Below are 24,160 nucleotides of genomic sequence, written 5' to 3'. Positions count from 1 at the left end.
TACAGGAACGGAAGGAGGATGGGATGTGACTGCTTCAGGAGGCAGGGGAGGAAAAGAATTCAGTTTATAAAGTCACTACAAAAAGCGAGCTATGTTCAGCTCCACGCAGCCAGGAACTGCAAGTCTCTTGCTATGGGCCAATCCTTTAGGGAATGGCATAGCAATATCTCAAAGAGTTTGGCCTGGTTCTCTTGGTCTCTTTCAAATGAGGCATGAAAGGCCAAGTTCCACTGTAATTTAACCTACATGTTCTGTAGATAAAGAAAAAGGAGCTGAAATTTCTGTTTGGTCTACAGAGACCCTTGGATAAGACATTCTCACTCTCACACATGCCCTGATCTAGGCTATTCCCAAAGATATGCCTCTTGGAAAGGAAGGGCAATATTAAACTTGGAAAAGAACTACCTTACTGCAGGATTTCGCTTGCTCTACAGAAAACAATAAGGATGGCTACACTGCCAACAGAACAGCAAAGGCCCTCCTGAGGCATGTTGTGAAGGTACCTGGGTATTATGTGGCAAATAGGAAATGTAAATATTGTTTAAAAGTTAACCAATTAAAATTATATCATTTAGCCAGTTAACCAAATAAAGAGAGAGGGGCTCTCCCACAGGGCTGGGGGTTAATGGTTAGGCTGGGTTAACTGGGAAGACTAATGCTTACCAGTTAACTGTTCAACCGTTACTATTTTATGCCTCTAACTGCAAAAGGAAAAACACTCTCCAGGATGCTCTGTAGAACCCTTGCTCCTCCATCTATTCCATGAAATCCCTTGTAGTAGACAGACAGTGAACAGCATCAGCAAGATAAGTAGCAGATAACTCAAAAGGAACGGGATCCATCTCTTTCTTTGGTCCAAGGGGATGGACACTTTACTAGTACATTTTGAAATTACTGGGAACGTGCCAAAGTTTTTTGCTCTCATGCAGCAACCTGTAGCAATTTGAGCAAGAGGCACTTGAAATGTGGAGCCTGCCAAATGGTGAATTTTTAAGCATTCACATTAAAATGTCCAGGCTACTTGGTCTTTTTCTTCCACAACAGAGCAATCTCCCCACTAGTGAGATTTGGGGCTTGGAGGTGAATTTAGTGCTGAGTGAGGTTTAGTTGCCTCATCCCCCTCTTCAGGCTCTGGTGCTCTGTATAAAAGGCTTCTCAAACTTTTGTACTGGTGACCCCTTTCACATAGCAAGCCTCTGAGTGTGACCCACCCCCCCCCTTATAAATTAAACACCATTATAAATGTTGGAGGCAAAGTGGGGTTTGGGGTGGAGGCTGACAGCTCACGACCCCCCATGTAATAACCTCATGACCCCTCAAGGGGTCCCAATCCCCAGTCTGAGAACCCCTATCTTAAACTATGAAGCGTGCAGAGATCTGTAAACTCTTCACTGATGGTTCTGGGGACACAAAAAAGCAGCTTAATATATTAAGTTGCTAGAATTTTCTATTATTTGTCCATTACTCAAGTAAACTCATACTAATATTTTGATTACTCAGGAGTGATGAACAAGAGACATTTTGCTTACTAATATTAGCTTTTAAAAGAAACAGAAGTCTTTGTACTTACTGGGCTGCTGCTGTTGGGTACTGAATCCTCCAAAGCCTAACCCAGTTCCTAAACCAGTACCTAGGCCAGTACCAGTTCCTGGTCCACCAAAACCAGTACCAAATCCAAAACCTTTGTTTTGGGTAGCACCAAACAGTCCTTAGAGGAGGGGAGAAAATCAAAGATTAACAGAAGATTTACATATGAAAAGCAAAAACAGATAGCATCAGTCTTGTAGAAGTTTTAAGTTTAATTCTAAATCAGGATGATGGTAGCTCACCAGTGGTGCCTGTGTTGGTAGGAGCAGAAAAGCTAAATGCTGATCCAGGAGCGGTGGTAGTTGTCCCAAATCCTCCAAATGCACCTAGTAAAATAAATTGTACAAAAAAAACAAGGTGGCTTTGCCACATGGTTCAATCTCTTGTAGATCATGATAAACTGCACACTCCAACACAGTGAGTTTTATGAAGGGAGATGCTGACAGATGAATGTGTTATGGCACAACCAAGTTTTTCTGATCAGTTATTTACTTTAACAATAAAGTAAACAGGAGAGAAAGTGGAGACAAGAGGCAATACATATTTATCTTGTGACAAGTGAGCCATGGATATTGAAAAAACAAACAAGCCCCCCCTCCACCCACTTAGGCTTTAGTTAACTGAAGTTGCTCAGTGCCAGATGTGCTCTCCCCATCTACCTAAGATTATAGCTAGTACTAACTTTTGTCACATTAATTCTCTAGAGTAGAATAACTGGATTTTTGTGGGACGGGGTGGTACATTTTTAATATACAATCATTTAATTAAAAATATAAATAAGAACTATAGACACTTGGGTAGAACTAAGCATCTTACATACAATGGTTGCATATGAGCAAGAACACAGACAGTAAAGATGGAGTAAAATCCTGGAACATGTGGCAAAGCCAGTGTCCCTCATGCCAGCAGAAGGATGACATTCTGTGTCCCATCCTACAAAAAGATTTAGGGGGTAGACGCCTGTGGAATTCCACTGACTTCCATGGATAAAGGGGTCTCCCTGTGTGGATCAGTTTTCAGGATCAGGTCCACAGCGTGGCACACAGGTTGTTAGGAGGATGGATTTGTCAGAATACTTTACAATGCAAAGGGAAGTGCTCGGTTCTTGAGAGGAACAGTCAAGGGGCCATACAGAAGAACCTTTAACATGTAAATACACCGCTACCTCGATATAACGCCACCCGATATAACACAAATTCAGATATAATGCAGTAAAGCATTGCTCGGAGGGGGGGAGGGTGCGCACTCCGGTGGATCAAAGCAAGTTCAATATAACATGGTTTCACCTATAACACGACAAGATTTTTTTGGCTCCCAAGGACAGCGTTGTATCGAGGTAGAGGTGTATGTAAGATATTTATATCTCAGTTCAGAAGCATGGGCTGAAGTGTCCTCAGTAAATTGAGAGCACCCCTAATTTTATAATACAATCTCTTCAAGTCTCTAACGCCAACTGTGCCATCTCACTGCCTGGCCAAAACAGCAGAACAAATACAAGGCAGTACTTTAAAAGACTTGACTGGGTAAGATTGAGTTACTGCCAAAAGATGAAGGGCTGTCAGGATTTCATATATGCAGTGGGTGCCTTTACCACGACATTAATCCGAGGCACCTTGAATCATTACTCTTAACCAGCTAAACATAAGCCCACAATCTTTTGTCAACAACAAAGAGTGGTCCTCTTCCATCTCTGAAATATTTGGAAACTGCAAACTTTCCTTCTGGGTGTGGATTTCAGAGTGGTAATCCATGCCTTTGTGATCCCCCCTGTACACTACTGTAACACACTCTGTTTGGGATGGTCCTTGCTCTGCATCTGTAAGAGCCAGCAACACCTGCATCCTCCAAGATTCACTGGCTGTATGAAGTCCAGCAAACATGCTTGAGGTTTTATTTTTATTAGCTAAAAATTTAAGTCAGCAGTTCCCAAACTGGGGTTTATGAATAGCTGGCTAGTCATATGGTGCTGGATCCCCTCTATTTCCTGTTGCTTCTACAGGTGTTCAGGCTCTTCATGAAGAGAGTCTGTAAAAGCAGCTGGAAACATGAAGAACCCAGACTAGATGCCTTTACTAGAGGCCTCTGCTACACAGTAGAAAAAACAGGAACCGTCCCCCAGGGACTCGGGAGTCACCAACGGCAGAATCATGTCCTGGTACCAAGGTAGTATGCCTAGAGAAGCACAGGGAGAAGAGGACCAGATGGCAGAGCAGCATATCCAGTGTATTTATCCAAAAAGAGGCTAAGCAGCTCCTTATAGCTACTGTTCCGAGCAGGCAAGCAGCGTTGTTTTGCACCAGCTGCAAACATCAATAGGCTTTCAGGGGTAACTCTGTGTGGTATGCATTGCAATAATCTAATCTAAAATTGCTCAGGCACACATTCCTGATCCAGACATGTGTGAAAGTAACCATCACCTTATTAGTGAACAAAAGATTAAATATACACTTTATTCCACTGACAAGCCTTGGGTCTCCTGGGGCATTAAGAGGTTAAAAAGCAATTCTAAAATGTACTCGTGGACAAAAGATAGAAATTCTCCCTGAACAGAGCCAAAAGAAGCCATCCCATTATACCTTTTAGATCCTTTTTTAACTCAGCAAAACGGATTATCAGTCCACTCTGATCCTACTCCTGAACTTGGCTAGGCAGCAGAAAAGCAAAGACACAATATCATATAGGTCAGATGAAAACAATGGAATCATAGCCCAAACTGATTAGTCTCCCCCAGGGGCCTCTTATACACATATGGAGCAGGAATGACAGCACCTCAAAGACCTCAGCTAAAAAGAGTCCACTATGTAGACCAGCTGTTGTAAAGCCATTTGTAAGTTACATGTAATAATTTTTTTTTTTTAAACTTAACGTAATGGAACAGCTTGAAATGGCATGTTATGTATGACAGGAAAGCAGTTATGAGTGGCAAAGTTATAAAATCTTAGTTAAAATTGCAAAATTATATTCAATCAGCAAGAGCTGTATATAGAAATATCAAACAGTATAGTGTACGTGATTCAACAAATGGATATAGTCATTGGCAATGGACATGCCAGTTTATCAAAATACAGTTTACATCTGAATCAAAACAAATAATGATTTGTAAATCTATTAGATTTACCATCCCTGTGACACAGAATGAATCTTAAACCAGACTTAATTTTCAACCCAACTTGATTTTCACTCCTTCAGAGCACCAGCTTTATGCAACTGGATGAAAAAGGTTTCCAGTGATAATTGTAGTATTAAACTGTTAATACAATGAAAACATGCATCTCAGGTTTGGTTTTAATTTAGCTCATATCCATTAGGAAAAAGGCAATTAATTAGAATTTGTACCAGAGTAAAATCAATTAAACAAGATTTACATTATTCATCAGGTGCATGAAAGCGACATGGGTGCTAAAATACAAAAAAAATGGTCAGACTGTGGAATGCGTATAATTCCTATACGAGCAGCTGCAAGAACAAGATTGCGAGGCTAAACCTACATAAATGGAAACATGTATACCCCATATAAGGCACAAATATTTTCACATAAAAAAAGACTAAATTTAAAATAAATCAATGTGATTACTCAATTGACTAATTTACGCTGGATTGCCAATTCCCTTCAAAAATAACCAGTGTCCACATTAGGAAGAACAAAAAAGCTGGAGCATCTTTTAAAGACAACCTTGCATCTGTGCATCATTTCAGCAGATCAACAACAGTACTTGAACAGAGACAAAAAGCAAGGGCTACTGATTTTGTGCTGATCGTATACAATTTGTTTCTCCACAGAAACTAGTTAAGTGTGGTGGGTTCATGATAACTAACTGAAGTCCAATGAAGAGACTTAGGAAAGATGAAAAACATGACTACAGTAGTCCAAGAATCTAAAGTAAGGAAATGTGGCTTTACAGATTTACTCTGTAATTATTCAGTATTACCAATATCTGAACAAAGAATTGAGATTACAGTTTGCCAGTAAATCTGACCATTTGCTAAATAATCAAGACTTAGATTTAGACTGGCAGGACACCATGGTTTATTTTGTTTTTAGAGAAAATGTGCATTTGACAGACCAAGTAATTTTCTTTCAACAGCTTTTTCATGTTTTTAAAGTCATATTTAGAGATTTTGCTACAAGTTATTAAAAGCTTTGTTCTCTAATTTGGGCTATACAAAAGGTATTTATACTTAGATACAAGAGATCTGAAAAGAATTCTTGGACCCCTGCTATCAACATTCACTACAAACAAGTGTGTGTGTTATCTACCTGCACTTGCCAGACTGTTACCAAAATTGAATGGTGGAGCTGAGGTAGTGGACACACCGAAATTTCCAATATTAAAATTCACTGCAGGATTGGCAGTTAATCCGAAACCCCCAAAATTAAACCCACTGGCAGTGGAGTTTGCAGTCTCAAGCCCACCAAATCCTAACAGGTGGGAAGCAGAAAGAGAGCAGGCAGCATTAGTTTGAAGGAAAAATTTAAAAAAAAAAAAAAAAAAAAAAAAAAAAAAAGTTTTCCATAGCCAGGGACAAGAAAAATAGAAATAGTTAAATTAAAAGCATAGAAGAGAGAAGTTATTTCATTTCAAATGAGATTCATTCATTTAACACAAACAGAGTAATCCAAAGCTTTCTGCTATTTAACCTATGCTGTTAGCGGATACACTTTTTCTATTTATGCTTTAGCTTTGTAAGACTTCTCTCCCCTCCCACACTTATGCCTAATCTACACATGAAAGTTCCAGTCACGTAACTATGTCAGTCAGAGGCATGATTTTTTCTTCTATAGTTATACCAGTACAACTCCTAGCATGGATGCAGTTATATCAGTATACAAGTGACATGCTGGTCTAGTTATTCCCTCTCCCATATAGGAAAAGCTTTACATGTAAAAACACATGTACACGAATGTAACAGAGTCCACTAGGGGAGTTGTAGCATTTTAACTATGCTAGTACAACCAGTATAGCTAAAGCAGTACAACTTTCCAGGGGTATGTCTTCACTGCAGAGTTAATTTGGGTGATCAGCACTTGGGTGTGAGTGGCACAATGCAAAGCCATATTCAAGTGGTGCACCATACCATGTCCACACTGGTACTATACGCACTAGGACTTTTGTGGTTATATCCCAATGTTCTTAATACTGCAATAAGATGAATCATTCTAGGATTCTCTCTCAATGAACTGTGGGAGAAACCGTTTGTGTTTCTGTGCACACAGAAGGATTTTTGGGAAGGCATTAGAGAATTATCAGCACCTGAGAGTTTTAGCCTGTATCTACACTGCAGTATGGATGGGTTACCAGCCTGAGTGTAAGGAGCACTCAGATTTTAGCCTGTACCCTAGGCCAGCTAGCCAGCCTGGGTGTAAACACCACCACCAGTCAGGCAAGAGATTTTTGTGCATGGGAGCCAGACTGGGGCACCTCTCAAGTAAGAGCCTGAGTTACCTCTGCAGTGAGGACAAATACCAGGGCAGACAAAGTATTACAAGTCTAAGCGCTCTGAAGGGGCTGGAAATGATTTGCCTTTTAGCACAATCTCTTAAAGCTTTGGGGCCTAGTTCACAAATAGATATATATCTAGACAAGCCACAAACACACTTACAAAGCTTAAAAGGAACATTCCCCTCCTCTGATTTCAAGTTGGATGTAGCCTATCCTTTTCCCCACACCCTAGAAAATGTCACACAAATGATAAGCTATCTAGGGATGTCTCTTTAAATAAATAAAACTATTGTGCTTGAACATGAAGACTTTTGTGAATACTTGAGTTACCTGATAATTATCATGACTGACTAATCAGTGCCAACTAGTACACATCATGTACATCCTCATCTCAGCTAATGATAATTAAACTTTTCATAATCACATTCAAATTTTCTATTCAAGACAAGCCCTGGTGTGTGTGTGTGTGTGTGTGTGTGTGTGTGTAAACACACACTGCTCAGTCATTCGTGACCCCCTTTACTGCAGAGGTCATGAACCTCCACCGGGCTCTACTGAGAAAAGAACATACCGTAACGTGACACTATCTGCAGAAGCAGCTTGCAAGAACCCTGGAGGGAAGGCTACGAAAATTTACTTGGGCCTCACAAGTCATTTCAACTGTCTAAAGATGTACGAGGACATGTCCTGTGCAGAAACAGCGCAGCGCCTGGAGCGCTGGGGGCAATGAGCACGGGGAGTGCCCGCGGGGCCGCAGCAGCGCCCACAGCTCACAGGACGGGCGCGAACCCACCGCCGCGGGTACGCAGCCCAAGGCGCCCGGCTCGGTGTTAATGCATCGGGACGGAGGGGAAGAGCCAAGGCTCGGGCAGGCGCCCCACCGGCGGCTCCCCAGGAACGGCTGCGGTGTCCCAGGGAGGGGCCGGACCCGTCCCAGCTCCCATCCCGACGAGACACCGCCACCCGCCCCGCCCACTCCCGGCGCTGGGAGGCGCCGCTCCGGTTGCTAGGGCGAGCGCCACGGAGCGGGCACACCCCCTGCCCCGCCACCCCCTCGCGGCCGGTCTCCGCGGCCGCCCCGCCCTGACCTGTCGGGTTAGCGGCGGCGGCGCCGGCGGCTGCCCCGAAGTTGAAGGCCATGAGGCGGCGCGGTTGGCGGAGTGCAGCCGCCGCCGCCAGGTCCGGCTGGAAACGGTCACCCCAAGGGGAACAGTTCCGGGTGACAGCTCTGCTCCCGGAAACATTAATAGCCCCAGCAACCACCGCCTGAACTCACAGGGTGGCGCTGAATGATGACGTAATAAAATGCTCGTTTTTGTCACCCGCAGGAGTGCCCAGACCCTACCTCCAAAACAGCTGGGTGGATCACGTGGCACGGCGGGCCTCGCGCTCGGCTACGCCTTAGCGGTGACGTGTTGGTGTCGCGCGCCTCTCAGAAGCGGAGCTGGGATTGAGGGGGAGGGTGGTGAGAGAACATTAGCTGGAACATACCAATCAGGCTAATGGAGGGGGGAGGGTGGAAATTATGGACTCAGGGCAATACCATGTGGCCTAGGAGGGGGAGGTGCGCTCTTGTGGCAACTGGCAGAGGTTAGAGCAGTGGGCTGGGGCTAGGACTCCTGGGTTCCATTGCTGGCTGTGCTGCAAGCATGGGCAGGGGGGCCTGGTGTGGCTAGCCAGCAAGGTGAGCCCAGATCCCCAAAGGTGTGTACGCACCTAGCTTCCACTGATGTCAACGAGTGCATGGGGTGGACTTCACCCCGCTTCTCCACAGGGTGTAGGAGACGGGTGAACAACTCGTCGCCTGCAGGACAGTTCCCCCACGCTCTCCCATTGCATGTTATACAGAGACCCACACTCTGCCACTGACGGCCACCTGGCCCTTGCTTTTCAGTCAGCTTTGTGCTCAATCGTTGGATGGGGTTACAAATTTAAAACTACAAGGGAGCCAGCAGGGTTACTGCCTTCCACAGACACGCCATCACATGTTCAGCCATTAAAAAGAAAACTGCAATGAGGTCTCAAGTCGTTAAAATAATTTTTACCTAACCCTAGATTAACACCTGTCCCATGAGGCCAGGTAAAGGATGATGGGCCAAATTCCACTTGTACATCAGAGCAACCCTATTGAAGTCACTGGAGTCACCCCAGCTTAACCCATCGTAATATAAGCCATTGGGCTAGGCCCTCCTTTCACTGTCACCAGCTTTATGCAGGGGTAACTCCACTGACTCTACCAGAGATGGGAATCAGGCCCATGGGCAAATCTATACTGGAAACTTACTGTACCTTTCCTACTGAAATTTCCACACCAAACAGGTCACCATTTGCGGCCTGATCCTCCTTCCTTGAGGATCCACAGCTCCTACTGAATGGAATATGAGATTTGGGTACACAAGGACTATAAATCAGGTCCTTGGTAACTCCCTAAAAACTCTCTTGCAGTTGAAATAGTTCTCCATACAAAATGGTTATTTTTCACCCACTTCTGGACAGAAAATGGTACCAACTTCTCTGGAGTCCTATATTCAGAAGGCATTTACTGTGGTTTTTCAAAGAAAGGCATGATGCAAGGGCAATTACTTATTTGTCTTCTAGCCCCAGATCCCACACACTGCTCCACACACATACTAGGCCTCACTGGAATATATGCTCCAGCTATACAGGTGTGGGGGAGAAGTGGGGTTCACTTCCCTCTGAGCAGCATCCCAAATCACCAGTGTGTAGCCATAACCTAATAAAGAGCAGATGAAAGTCAACATTTTCATAAGTGTCCACTAATTTAAGTACCCTCAATTTTTGGGTACCCAGCTTGAGCCACTTACAACCTATTTTTCAGAGGTGTCAAGCATCAGCAGCCCCATTGAGGTCAGCTGGAATGGTGGGGACTCAGTATCTTTGAAACGGTGCCCCCAGGCATCTCAAGTTGGGTACCAAATAATGAGGCACCCAAAATCAGTGGACACTTTTTTAAACATTAGGCTCTTGTGTCTGGTGATTCCCGCTAACTACAGACATCCAACTCACTGTATTGCTCTTTGTGAACCTGCCTCTCTATGGAACAAGACAGTGAGAAACTATCAGCAAAGGTATCGATATTCTAAATCACAGCACCTCCCTGGAAATTTACACAATCCTTATTTTACAATCCCAACTCTCTGGGTGTAATAAATGTCTCACAGCCACATTCCACTGAGATACAAGCAGCTTTACTTTTCTCTTTCAGTGCCATCCCGACTCTTCTCCCATTAGAGTTAAGGGCTGTTTTGACTTCAAAATGAGAGCAGAGTTAAACCAATGCTGAGCACTCCTGCAACAACGCCCCTGAGGTGCCTACAGTTAGGTTCCTAAATCCATATTCAGGCACCTAAATCAGTGTCCTGACTTTTCAAAGTGGCGAGTGTCCACTACTCCCATTGATGTCAGTGGGAGCTGCTGGTGCTGAGCACTTTTGAAAACAAGGTCACTTTTTAGGTGCCTAAATATGGATTCCAGAGCCAAAAGCTAGGTTTGAAAATATTGGCTATGAACTGTTTTCTTTCAAAAGGCACCAGATATACTCAGACATAAACCCAGAAGTTGTATAGTGAAAGAAAATACCAAGTTCATCACACTTTGTATAGAAACATTAACTTTTATTAATGCAACACTTGATCTGCATTAATAGTGGAAACAAAAATTGCTAGAGTCACAGAAAGTGAATCAAGTGTGCAAGCATACTGATCATTGCTATGAATATCTCCTCTTCAACAGTCAGCCTCAGGAAAACAAATACAAAACCCATCAACAAATAACAGTTGACAATTATCTCCTGTGAGTCTTCAATAATTAAAAAAGTATCTAACGCTGCCTGGAATCACTTCCACTGTGTGAAACAAACAATGCTTTACAGAACAGCTTAACAGAAGGATTATAGATGGATAATCTTCCCTGGATGCAGGCACAAGTAATTCTTATTAACAGGTAATTCTTATTAACTGTCATGGTATAAGGAACTATCATACAGTGTTAGCACTCCTGCAAGATACTAAGCGTCTCACTCACAGTGAAGTAAACTGTCCTTTGAAGGATCAAGCCCATGGCACTTTACAAATATTAATTCATCCTCACACCACCTCTGGATGGTGTATATATATAGGTAAATGTTAATAACTGTACAGATTACAACTCTGGTCTCCTGACAACCAGCCTTGGGCTCTAATCACTAGACCGTGCTGCCTTTCAGTGTTAATTAGCTGCTATTGTGAGTTGCATGCATACATCCAGAGGAGAATGATATTCTTTGTAGGCTTTCTTTACAAGTTAACAGCTGAGAAAGATGAACAAATGGGATTCTGGATTTTTAAGGTACCCAGGGCACTTTACAAAGAAACAATGCACAGGCCTGTCAAGGATAACTGCCCCTGCATATCAAATATACTGATCATCAATAACCCTTTATAAAACACAGTTGGGAGGTCTGGCATCCCATAAAATGGCTGTCCCACGGGTATATTTGACTTTTTGTATGTGCTGGATTGAGAGAGGTGGAATGCTCCATTAAGAGGCATCAAACTGCAATGTACCGGTTTCACAAAACTAAAAGGAAATAAAACAAACACACTAAAATTTTATCATGCATCCTGCTTGAATGGAGTTTAGCTTTTAACTCTGTAGTCATTTTTGCTCTTGCCTTACATAGAAATGCACACACCCTTCTCCAAACTGCTTAATATCTATGCATCTATTTATACCTGTAAAATACGGGATTTTAAAATGTATTTGGTGATGGCCTACGCCTGCTCCCATTGACGACAGTGGGAGCAGCGTTAGGCCACTGCTGACAGTTTTGGAACATCCCGCTTGTAACACAGACTATACTATAATTCTTACATGTGAGTTAGTAGCTGAGAAGTTCCAGAAAGAATTTGATGTTCCATGGACTAAAAGCCTGTGTCTATAAAGTACAACTGAATGTGATTCTGTTGCATTTTGCCCACAGTGCTCACCTCTAACGGACATGCACATGTCTTAAAACCTGATGAAAGTCACTTTGCACGACATTTAACAGATTTCCAACTGCACATTGGAAATCAGAAGGCGCAGCGAAACAGGACAACTGTACAGGAATGGACGTAACAGCAGCAGCATGCAAAAAATAAAATGGAAACATTTATTATTAAAATAACCATCTTTCCTCTATATTAGACAGATAAGACCTCTTCTCTATGGTCTAGTGGAGATTTAAGAAACAGATGTTCCTTGGGGGGGAAATTCTTCAGGGCAAGATAGAGAATGGAAACATTGGAGCAATGAAGTAACAAAATCAAGAAGCAGCTTAATCTGCTGTAGCATATACACAAACATCTAGACACAGTCATTCAGACATTTGAAGAGTTCAGCTAAATCAATCAATAAACGGACAGGAATAATGAGCCAGATCCTGAATAGGTGTAAATTGGCACAATATCACTGACTTTGATGGCGCTCCATTGATTTACATCAGCTGAGGATCTGACCCAATAAGCAGAATGTAACATTTTAAAATGGATATGTTGGGGTTAAATTCACCCCAGTGCAGAGGATCCTTGGGACAAAACCTGTTCCTGACTTCTCAGCTGAGTCCACGACTGCTTGGTCTGGACAGTGGAATGAGGACTGGTATTTTGCAGCAGGGCTTAAAGAGTGCATAGTCTCTCTGCTGGTCCTCCGCGCTAGGATGAATTTCACCCTGTGAGACCTTGTTGTTTTATCAGGAATAATGCTTTCAAAATGACTTCCTCAGAAAATACCTGAGGTTTTGTAGATGATTTGTAGGTTACTGTTGTTGTGCACAGATAGCTCTTTTACACATGGTGCTAGATTCATACAATGATCTGACCTGTACAACATAAAGACTGAGACAGAAAGATGATCTGGAGTTTCTGATTTAGCATAATGTACTGCAAAAGGCAAATGGCTCACTCGCAGAACACACGCTCTGCAGTTACTGACTCAGTTTCCCCAGCTAAGGAAAGCTGGCCCTTAATCTGAGAGGGATGTAGCCTTTTACCAGCAGCACTGGGCATTCTGTAGCTGCCACTTTCTGAATATAAGGAAGAATTTAAAAGGGACCCTGGGCCAAAGCTATTGGGCTTTTCCTTAGCTGGCAGGTTGATTCCAGAGGTCAGCCAAGGAAAGAAATAAAGGGCTCCTGAGACTCAAGGACTGGGGTGATGGAGAAGAGGGTATCTGCAACTGGAATCTACATAAGTGGCAAAGGAGGAGTCTCCCCTCCCGCAGAACAACATTCGGGGTAAAGGTAGGGCAGAGTTCCAAAGCCCCTCATCCAAAAGGGTTTTCACATGGCATTATTTTCACCCTGGCCAAACACAGGGCGGATGAAGGCTGGACAGTTTCCTCTCATGAGGTTAAATGGAGACTTTCCTGCAGAGCAAATCCCTTGAGATGAATGGCTGTCGTTGGCTAGCCTGAGTCTCTCACTCATTGGGAACACTCCTGCAGATCACAATGGGTTGGGATTTCCATTATGTACAGGAGCCCTTATCTTCAGCCAGGCAGCGCAGCAGATGCCTGAATTTGGATGATTATTATTTGGTTGGTTTTACTTGCACGGGAGAGGAGCCAGTCGGCTGAGGAAGTCAGCCTGGTGAAATGCCAGTATCTCTAGCTTTCTCTAACAGGTACAAATCTACAGACCACAGCACAGTGGGGCTCTGGCAGGACTTGGGCTCCTTGGTGCTACAGTAACACAGATAATAAATAATAATAATAGAACTTTTCTGACTGGGACAGCCCAAAATGGTCTGGATTGCTGAACAATTGATAAGCCAACATCCTACACGAGTGTTCAGTCAGTCATAAAGTATGTCTCCATTTTTCACTGACTTTATTTGATGGAAATATGTTTGTGAGAATCTTCTTCCTCACAGAGAAAACAGGTACCCTTATGATATTTTAAACTACCAGTATTTAAAAAAAAACATTTATGCTGCTTTCCTTTATGTTCCAAACATTCCGCAATACACAAGGTCTGTAGGTTTCCTAAATGTTTAATGCAATTACAAATACCCTTGCAGTGTCTGCCTGTACAGTGCTTACAGAATAGATATTTGTGAGACACTGACACAGGAAAAAGGAGAACGCTCTATTGTACCCTCAGCTAACCAACCCTTTGTATTCCAGTGTAAAAAATAATTAAAAATGAAAAACTTGCCAGGGCATTGTATTAATACCACACAATGGGATTTCAAACAATACTGGGACATATCAAGGTGCTGTACGAAAATGTGCTATGAAGTACTTGGCTTCTTAACTGAAAACTAGATGTGATTAAATAGGCCTCACTTACCATTTTGGCTTAGCGTCACAAAACAATTTTGGAGGTGAAAGGCATGATGGGTAACTAGTAAAACGATCCATTTACATTCTGTTAATAAGAAGCCAAGTGTACTCTACACAGAAGACAAAGTTAGACCCAGGATAGTATTTTCAAACATGCCTAAGTTCCATTTTCAAAAGGGACTTTGGAGCCCACATTACAAAGTTTACCCCACGTAATTCTAATACATAAATCAGGGTATTATACTCTCACTGATATAGTGGTTCTTAGCTTTTATGGCTTTCAACATCACTGGGAATATTAAACACTAGTTAATAAAGCAGGATCTCAAGTCACTTTAATATCTGGTTTTAAAACTTACTTAGCAGCTGAGAACAGTTTCCTCATTCACTAGCATTTTAGTTTTTCCATCTCTGTACTACAAATAATTATAATTAGCATGATGGGTTTTTAGATGGCGCTGAATGCCGGGTAGTGGCCGGTATTAGATCAGCTTGCATAGTTTATTCACCAAGCTCACATGGGAAGGGGAAAAAAATGAAGATTAGGATGTCCTGATGAGCGGAGCCCTTTCCTCTTCAGAACTCTGAAATACAAAATGGCAAAGCAGAAAAGTTAACTGCAATGTGTTAGACAGTGTGGAGCTGGAGGACAACAAATGTAAGACTGAGTTTCAAAGAAGCAAAGAAGAGTGATCCTGGTTATCATCATCCCCCAAGCCCAAATTCCATCCCTTGTACCATACAGGAACAACTATTAAGCTAAAAAAGCACCGCAGGGCAGATTGTGAGTGGTCTTTGCATAGCTATTCAAGGGGGATGATGCAAGAATCCACCCCAGTTTTGCTCAGCCTATGCCAGGACCAGCTCAACCGCAGCATATGCTCTATGGTGAGCACGTGGATTGTTCCTCATAGGACTCCCATTGGAAAAGCTGCCCCAAAGGGGCTAGAGAGGAGAAAAGGGCATGCCCCCCCCCTTCTCTGCATGGGCAAGTGTTGCTGGCCAGCCACGGAGTGGGGAGTGTGCTGCATCATCCTAGGGAATGGTGCAGCAGGCACATGCTGTCTGCATTCCTTGGAGATGTTTAGGGGGGTGACACAGGGATCAGTGTTAGGGCAGGGCTTATTTAACATCCTCCAGGATGATGCTGAGAGTGAACAGCAGATTGACAAGATTACACTGGGAGGTGTTATCTGGACCAGTGGGGACAGAGATAATTCAAAGGGACCTACAGAGGGGCAGAGTCAAAGGCAGGAAATCTTGGAAAAATGCAAAAGAATGCATCTTGGGAAAAATAATCTGACACACACACACTCAACAGGAGGAAGAATCCTGGGAACCAGTAATGCTGGAGACTTCAGGGCAACAGAAAGCAGGGTAACAAGGCTGCAAAATGAAAGGCCAATCTTGGGCTCCATCTGCAAAAATTTTGAGTCCCAGAGCAAGGAGGTGAGATTTCCTCTGTATGTGGCTGAAACCACCTCTGGAATGTGTGTGTTCACTTCTGGGCACCTAGAACGTGAATGACAGACTGGAGGGAGTTCAGAAAGGAACAACAAAAATGATGCGGGGCTGGAGAGACAGATTTAGAGGAAAGATTTAAAGAGTTAACTATGTTGAGCTTTGCTAAATGACAACTGAGGGGTGGGGTCAGCAGTATGATAATATTCGACAAATAGTTTAAGGCCATAAACAGAAGGGAGGGGAAAGAACTAGTGCAAGACAAGGGGGTATAACCAGGGCTGTATGATTTTCATGGCCATCACAGATTTCACAGTTTGAAGGAAAAAGCATAGCCTCTGTGAGGAAGCCTGAGCAACGTGGCTGTGATTGATCTCGCTGGGGCTGGGATGAGAGAGCAGGTAGGGTTGGGGCCTTGCCTGGAGCCCACAGGCCTGCTGCTAGGTTCTTAGGCTAAGCCTGCCAACCAGACAGGGAAAGGAAAAAGAAACTCAGGTGCTCAGGAGAAACAGGATCCACCTCTCCCATAAAGGAACCAGGACCAGAGTCATTCAATCATCCATTGCCAAAAAGCTGAGCAGGGGGCAAGAATGAAGCAAAAGTTTCCAAGTGGGAGCAATCAACATTTGAGTAAAGTCTGCAGAAAGAGCACACAGGTGTCTCTCTTGAGGTCTTGCCACAAAACAACCACCACAAGCCTAACTAATAAGCATGCCCAGGTCCTCACAAACTGAGAAACAGCACACGCATGGTTTGGGTGGGAATTCAGGATGCAGGTTGCATGTGCTTTTTCGTGCAGTTGCAAGAGCCTGTTCAGAAAGCAAAATACACAAAAAGCAAGACTGTCCTAGAGCAACAGCAGCTAGGAGTGGAAAAAGCCTACTAGAGTACCCTGTCTTGGATCACGAAGATGTCCCTAGTTTAGCATCCATACAAGACCACTGACGTAGGGTGAAGTTTTGGCTCACAATCTTTGACAGCATTGACAACCTTACTGCCAATTTTTTAAAATAACAGATCAGAATACACATATGGAATACTAGTATCTGTGTCTGGTACTTTATTGTACAACTGATTGGTGGGGTTTTTTTTTAAGTCATAATGTGCATTTATAGCATAAGTTTGTGCTTTTGAGAAGTAATTTGGAGGAGCTGATCCACATTGTATTGTCTTTGTATCAGGTATATTGACACCTGGAGATGCTCAGGTTGTAAGATTATAATTGCCACTGAATGAATAAATATGGTACGGTCAGAGTTAAGGTTGTGCATTATGGAGTGATTTTCAGTTCTCTGAGGGGGACAGTATTGTTGAATGGCCCAAGAGGCAAAGCTGGGATAAGAATCTGAATTTGTCTGTAGTTTCTGGGTATTCAGAATTGGGCTGTTAGTTTAGATGCCAATTTGGCTTTCAGTTGGTTTGGGAAGAACACGGGGCCTAGAACCAGTCCGAAGTATTACAAGAGAACCTGAAAATTAATTTTTTTTCCTTAAAAGGCAACTGTCCAATTGAACAGGGCTCAAAATGTCAATCAAATATGTAGGGTTTTTGGATCTTACCCTTCAGAGTTCACTAGACAGGCTTCTTTTTACAACTAGTGTTTATAGCTAGCAAAGGAATTAGAAACAAAACAAAATATGTATGTTCACCCACCTTACCATGTATCTTAAATTGGCTGCATAGCTTTGTTTGGGGGCACTTACTCTGGGTCTATTAACACTTCTCTAACCTGGAAAGAGCAGTTGCAACAAAAACAAAAAGCAAAATTGTTGTGGGAAACCAAAAGGTAAAATCAATGACAGATTAGTAAAACACAGATAAACACCAAGAAAGGAAGGTCAACTTCAGATGCTACTAACCTCTTCCTTTGTTCCCAGGGGCCTGCATATGAGCACAATGAAACAAATCCCCAAAATAATTCCTAATGCCATGATTATGAAGGGGATGCTGGTTACAACCGTGGCTTCAAACAGAACGCTCTTCAGTTTTTTGGCAGATGCTTCATCAATCAGAACGCTCTGGAGGAGCAGGGAGCATTGAGGAAGAGAAAAATGATACATTTCAATACCTTTATGCTGTGCTCTCTTACTTAGAATAAGCATAAGAGGAAACAGCAGCATCCCCTCTGCCATGATGACTGTTTGATATGCCTCACCTCTGACTAGAACTGCTAGCTCTAGTTTAGAAGCTATAAGGATAAATTGGTCTGCATTTTCAAAAGTGACTAATGATTTTGTGTGCACAGCTGTAGGACACCTTAAAAGGGTTGGATTTTCAGAGGGAAGGTGCTTTCTCTCCAGCACCCCACGGAGGGACTGGTTCACGAATCACCAGCATAGTTCTTGCAATAGCTAAGATTTCCCTTGGAGGTCTCCCATTCACGTGCTAACCTCACTTGATCTTACTTGCAGTCTGACCCTGCACACTGTTGTTGCCAAGAGGAATGTTTGCTGCCAGGAGCTGTCTCACTGAAGTCAATGGGACTCAAGACAGTAAGCACTACTCCCAGCTTTAACTATTTGCAGGATTGGGCATTAATTTGGAAGCCCTCCCAGGTTCAGAGCATGAAGAGCCTCAGTGAGATAAAGCTCCTTCCTAGAGATAACCTAAACCCCTTTGTAAAGTCCCCTTTTGACACTGACTGCATCACAAATCCAAGGAATTCAGGATCTATCTTCAGTGAAGAAACCTCCCTGGAACTCTGACAAACTAAAGGCCTGATCCATCAAACTTCTTCCCCATGAGAGGTATCACTGAAGTCAATAGGAGTCCCCACGTGAAGGGGAGTTTGCAGGACTGGGACCTAGGACAACGATCAACCAGAAATTTTATACAAAGAACTATTTCCTACCCCCCTGCTATGGTAAAATTAGGAGAAACATGGACACATTTCCCACTTTTTTGCAGGCCCAGTGGTATCTTCTTTCTAGACAGGTACACACTGCAATGGAGACCATTTACAATATTTACCTCGTTTACATGCACCACGGGGAAAACCAATGTTCTGACACGGCCTGTTTCACTGTGTAAAAAGACAACAAGGCACTGAGATTCTGCAATGATTTCAGCTTTCCCCAGACAGATTAGAACACAGCAATCAAGGGGGAAACCTTTCCCATGTGAAAACTCTAAACCTTTCTTATCTTTATTTAAACTTTTAACCTTCCTCTCCCCCAGATTAGGATAAGAATCAAGATATAGAAACTGGAATGTAGTCTTTGTTTTTAAAGCAATAAAATATACTGGGGTTTCCTGGGGAGGAGGGGGAAAAAAGATCCATGAGAGGCTTATTAATAGCTGACCTCATGGAAAGTTTGTGCCAGGGAATGGGAACACCAACCTGAGTGGTTGTTGAAGGCTATACATAGCTGTGAAATATACATATGCAGTTATAAGAGACACACACCAGCTAAAGTGATGCCTGGTGTTACAGTGGAGTTATGTTAATGGTGCCAGCAATACTGGGATAGAAAGTGTTTCAATGAGAGATCTCATAGTGACTAGAAAGTACAGTACAGTAAATATGAGGAAAATGTTGTCTTCGGATCCACTCCCCCAAAGGGATCTGGGCAGATGTCACTCTATATATATTTTAAAGTGCCTTGTACATACAGACTTGTGTGGGAACTTTGAAGTGTCAAGCTGAAAGTGAATGGGGGTCCTGTAAAGTTTTTAACTAGCTCCTACTACCATTCTGACACTAATTTGGCCTCATCAGCTGGGAATGTGTTTGGCATTTGCTGTGGCAGAAATCGTGGGTGTGTGTGGGTACACGTCCATTCCTGTGACGTGTGTCTCTTATAAAACTCACATAAGGACAGTCGGCCAGATCCTCAGTCGATGTGAATCTATTTTATTGACTTCACAGAAATCATGCCACCAATATGTTTAGGTTCTTTGTCACATAGTGTGTTTCACATTTAGGCTTTCGCAGTTTGAAAGATATATTCAGAAAACATAGCAGGGCCACCGTAGCTTGCGACAGCTCACACCTGAGTCTTCAAGTTGTTGAAATAACGACAAATTGCTATTGTGAATGTGAAACGAGAAGAAGGAACTACCCTGCCATTTTCTAGGTCAGATCCTATTGGACTGAACTATCTCTACAAATAATATTTTCCCCAAGGACTCTGCAGACAAAGTCACGTCAAATACGAAGTCAGGCGAGCAATCCTGAAATCCCCACTGCTAAAGGAGAATACTTACATAAATTCATCTAGTTTTCTGACAAGAACATTGATCTGCATTCTCTTGGCTGCTTGTACAACTATCCCTGTCAGCTGTGAAAGAAAGGGAAACCAAAAAAAAAATCATATTTTTACTCTAAAATATGATTTCAGCCCAGTTTTTACAGTGGGAAGGAGTTGCTTTTAAGATGATAAAACAACAAATCTACTAGTTAAGATGGAATTGTATGGGTTTCCTATCTCTTTATAGGAGAATTAGGTAGATGCATGCTAGGGGATTATTTTTATTTGTATCCATCCATCCAGATAGATGACTCTCATTACTATAGAACCTGAGAGACTCTAGAGACCCCATTAATACAGAAGCTCCAACTGAGCCTGGGGCACCCTTCTATAAGGCATAGTACAAACACACAGTTAAGGGACAGTCCCTCTCCCAGTGTAAACAGATAAGAAAGACAAAGGGTGGGAGAAAGGAAGTGCTATTAGCCCCTATTTTACAGATGGCGGACTGAGCCACAGAGAGGTTAAACTGATAGGGCCAAAGTCACACAGGACATCTGTGGTGAAGCTGGGAATTGAATCCAGAGTCCTTGTGCCTTAACCATAAAACAAATTGCTACTACAACCCAAGACAGAGTGATGAAGCTGGCTGCACTGCCACTGAGAAGATCTGTGCAAAATAATTCTTATGTGAGTTGCAATAACAATAATCAATCATCATCATAAACGCTGCAATGTCTGGCGTGTTGGAGGAAGGAGATTTTTAAGCGTAGAGGTGGCAAAATTTAGCTTTAATTTTTTGGGTGGGGCAAATCACACACTAAGAAAGAAATGTGTAAGAAGGGATTGGGCAATCAGGAACCCGCTGACATCAAGAGTTTGGATTCTGAACATGTGCACTCGTGCTCAGAAAGCAGCTGCTCATGCTGAAGCAGAAGGAAATGGTACCTCCCAGCATCCTGAGTCAGATTAGTTACCCCCTGTCATTATGCTGGTCATTCCTTTATTCTTTCCCCTCATTCTGTTTGTTTACTGTTCTGTTCTCCACTGTACTCCTTCACATTTTCACTTCCAGGCCACTGCTCTGTTGCGTGGGTTTACGGAAGAGTAGATTTTTGAAGCCACGCATCAATAGGTACCATAATAATACAAATGCTGTGCCAGATTCAGTGGTCAACAAGTCATCCTTGTGACTCCCCTGGGATGCAAAAGAGCTGCAAACCCAGCTAACAGCTCTTTGACCAAGGCCAGCAACTACTTGGGCTTATTGACACCCAGGGATGAATGCAGAGCCTCCATCCTGAACTTCTGGGGCAGTATGAATGGATTTAGCCTCTTGAGGTGTAAGATTGGTCTCCAGGCTCCTGATTTTCTTTGCCCTGAGGTAGATAGAGAAGATTTCACTTCCTCTTTCTCAGGGGAAACTGGGCGATGGCTTGGATGAATGTGAGACGAAAGCTAGAACCCGTGGAATGTTCGTCGCTCTATGAGCCAGGAAGTGAGAAAGAGGAGAGCCAAGTGAAGAGTGAGGGGGTTTTCTTGGAATGCTATAGTGGCTATGATGGAAAACACCAGCTGCATGGAAACAATCTCCACCCTTCTCAGGCAAAAAGAAATCCTGTCCCATACAAAGGGAAAACTTCCTGTCAAAACCTGTCCTTGAGGAGGGTACCCAGCGTGGGTGGGTTGATGGGAAAGCTTGAGATAGCGAGAACAGCAAACTGATCCTTTCTGATACTGAGAGCTGTGGAATTTGGGGAATGGTCCTGGGGCTTGGAGTGGGAAGTGCCTTTCTAAGGAGGTCTGGCTGGGGTGTGGCTCTGCTGAAGAGGTGGAGAGGACTAGTGAACAGCGCTTAGAGAGGAGATTGCCAGACCAGGGATGAAACCAGAATAAACACTGTGAAACCTCTGGCTGCCTTTCCATTACATTCGGCATCACATATAAACTGGATGCCGAAAGGAATAAGGTTTAAGGACTCAATTCTGAGTCAATGAGAGCCGGATCAGGGCTTAGCATCTTCCTTCCTTCCTTGCCTAAGGAGTCTATTCTACAAGCCCGTATCTTTGGTGAAGTCTGGGATCTACAAACACGACGCTCTAAGTGCACAGATCAGCACTCCTGTATTGCTTTTTTGGGTAGAGCTTGGTTCTCTCTCTCAAGGGTCTGGTATCAACAGGACAAGAGGACTGTGTGATGCCCCCTAGTCACTGTAGGGCAGATTGCTAACCGGAGGTGGCTGCCTTCATTTATTCACTTCATCTAGTGGAGGGAGAATCAGAGACCCTGCAAGCCATTTCAAAGGGAATCGCATACTTACAGGATTGATGTCCAGAAATGTTTCGTGATCCTCCTTTCTGGGATGCATGCCCTGTATGTCCTTAACATACGTCTCATCTGCTTGGTAAAAATGTGGGGCCGATAAAAGGATTGGGACACCTGGAATTTTAAACAGTTAAGTTTTCTAAAGATAACAATGCATCAGATCCCCATTCATCCAGTCTATCAGTGTGGCCAGGAACAAAAATAAGATACCGCGCACACACCATGTAACAACTTCCAATAGTAAAAAGTAACACTAACATACATTCCCAGAATCCAGTAATAAATAACTGAAGAAAACTGGTTTCTTCTGGAGCCCATTCACTTCATTGGAATCACTTTACAGAAGGCAGCACGGCCTGGTGGATAAGGCACTGAACTGGGACTCAGGAGACCTCGGTTCTATTTCTGGCCCTGCCAGGTGACCTTGGGCAAATCATTTAATCTTTCCCTGTCCCAGCTCCCCGTACAAGCTCTTTGTGAAGTGTTAAGAGATCCACTGATGAAAAGTGCTATATAAGAGCTGGTTATAGTTATTTATTATATTCTTATGGTCCATCAACACAACAGATTCCAACCTAGTTCTGGTGTATACTATCTAGGTTCTTACACTCTCATCACTTCAGTTATCGAGAGCCTTCCAGCAGTGCATTAAGCAAGGTGACTAACATCTGTCACATGTAGTTTGTTCTCTCCCGAGGGCTGGGCCCTCATCCAGCAAAGCACTTGGGCACACAGGCAGTCCCACTGAAGCCAAAAGAGTTACATTAATTGACACTAGCTGAGGATCTATCCCGGGGTGGCCAACCTGTGGCTCCGTAGCCACATGCGGCTCTTCAGAGGTTAATATGCGGCTCCTTGTATAGGCATGGACTCCAAGGCTGGAGCTACAGATGCTAACTTTCCAATGTGCCAGGGGTGCTCACTGCTCAACTGCCTGCTCTGCCCCAGGTCCTGCCACCATTCCCCCACCTTACCCTCGCTCCTTCCTGCTCCCCACCAGAGCCTCCTGCGCACTGCAAAACAGCTGACTGCAGTGGGTGGAAGGTGTGGGGAGGGAAGGAGGGTGCTGATCAACAGGGCTGCCAGTGGGCAGGAGGGGGTTGGCGGACGGGGGGCTGCTGACGTATAACTGTGGCTCTTTGGCAATGTACATTGGTAAATTCTGGCTCCTGCTCAGGCTGGCCACTTTGATCTAGCCCTTCATGTCATCCATGCTGTGAGCCAACACTACACTTCTGAGGTGTCACTCATGTTACAGTCTGGTCACTTATGAACCTGTGTAACTAAGTACATGAGCAGTCTCATTGCACTGATTAAAAATTATTCTACTAGGACTATTTTACTCCCAATGCAGATAGGGTCTAAGGACATTCTAAAGAGGTGTGATTACAAATTTTATGCCAATAGAGCTACCTTCACAAAGCACACACAGAAAGCACTGAAGACAGCACAGAACGCGACTTTCACACGCTGACTGGGGAAGTGACATTTACCGAAGCAGAACTTGCCCTGGGCCAACCAGCTCTGATTAGTAAGGAGACACACCTGAACAGGAAACACCTGGCCCTGCAGCAGGTGTTCTCAAGAACAGAAGTAGCTGGGAGTGACTAGTCTCTAGCAGAGAAACTGAAGCTGGGTGAGTGAGGCAACAGGCAAGGAACGGCCTGGGAGAATGGATGGACCTGAAAACTCTATTTTGAATGTGTTAAGTTAATAATGCAGGAGCCCCTAAGTGGGAGAGAGGTTGGGGCCTGGAAGCCAGAGCCTGAAGGCTCAGCTCCAGCTAGGAAAGGCTGGGAGTAGCTTGCTAAAGCAGGGAAGACCCTGAACACC

The 24,160-nt window shown here is 43.6% G+C and overlaps 2 protein-coding genes across 5 annotated transcripts in view; both read right to left on the bottom strand.

Annotated features, from left to right (window-relative positions):
- NUP54 (nucleoporin 54) overlaps positions 1-8,298 on the bottom strand; it is a 29,741-nt gene extending 21,443 nt beyond the window's left edge. Inside the window, exons 1-4 of one of the 2 annotated variants that reach the window (XM_030565162.1) lie at positions 8,117-8,298; positions 5,846-6,007; positions 1,830-1,913; positions 1,571-1,708 (exon numbers count right to left, since the gene is read on the bottom strand). In XM_030565162.1, coding sequence (XP_030421022.1) covers positions 1,571-1,708; positions 1,830-1,913; positions 5,846-6,007; positions 8,117-8,168 — 436 coding nt within the window. In that variant the 5' untranslated portion in view covers positions 8,169-8,298. The remainder of the gene's footprint in view (positions 1-1,570; positions 1,709-1,829; positions 1,914-5,845; positions 6,008-8,116) is intronic. The other variant, XM_030565161.1, reaches the window with a different exon arrangement.
- A 2,348-nt stretch (positions 8,299-10,646) lies between these two features.
- Positions 10,647-24,160, bottom strand: part of SCARB2 (scavenger receptor class B member 2) — a 34,877-nt gene continuing 21,363 nt past the window's right edge. The window contains exons 8-13 of one of the 3 annotated variants that reach the window (XM_030565156.1): positions 22,323-22,441; positions 20,019-20,092; positions 18,783-18,834; positions 17,672-17,830; positions 17,466-17,541; positions 10,647-14,935 (exon numbers count right to left, since the gene is read on the bottom strand). In XM_030565156.1, coding sequence (XP_030421016.1) covers positions 17,512-17,541; positions 17,672-17,830; positions 18,783-18,834; positions 20,019-20,092; positions 22,323-22,441 — 434 coding nt within the window. In that variant the 3' untranslated portion in view covers positions 10,647-14,935; positions 17,466-17,511. The remainder of the gene's footprint in view (positions 14,936-17,465; positions 17,542-17,671; positions 17,831-18,782; positions 18,835-20,018; positions 20,093-22,322; positions 22,442-24,160) is intronic. The other 2 variants (XM_030565155.1, XM_030565154.1) reach the window with 2 other exon arrangements.

Source organism: Gopherus evgoodei, chromosome 5 (assembly GCF_007399415.2).
Source record: "Gopherus evgoodei ecotype Sinaloan lineage chromosome 5, rGopEvg1_v1.p, whole genome shotgun sequence".
Classification (NCBI taxonomy): domain Eukaryota; kingdom Metazoa; phylum Chordata; order Testudines; family Testudinidae; genus Gopherus; species Gopherus evgoodei.
The sequence above is the reverse complement of the archived record's forward strand: the minus strand, read 5'-3'. Positions and strand labels throughout refer to the sequence as shown.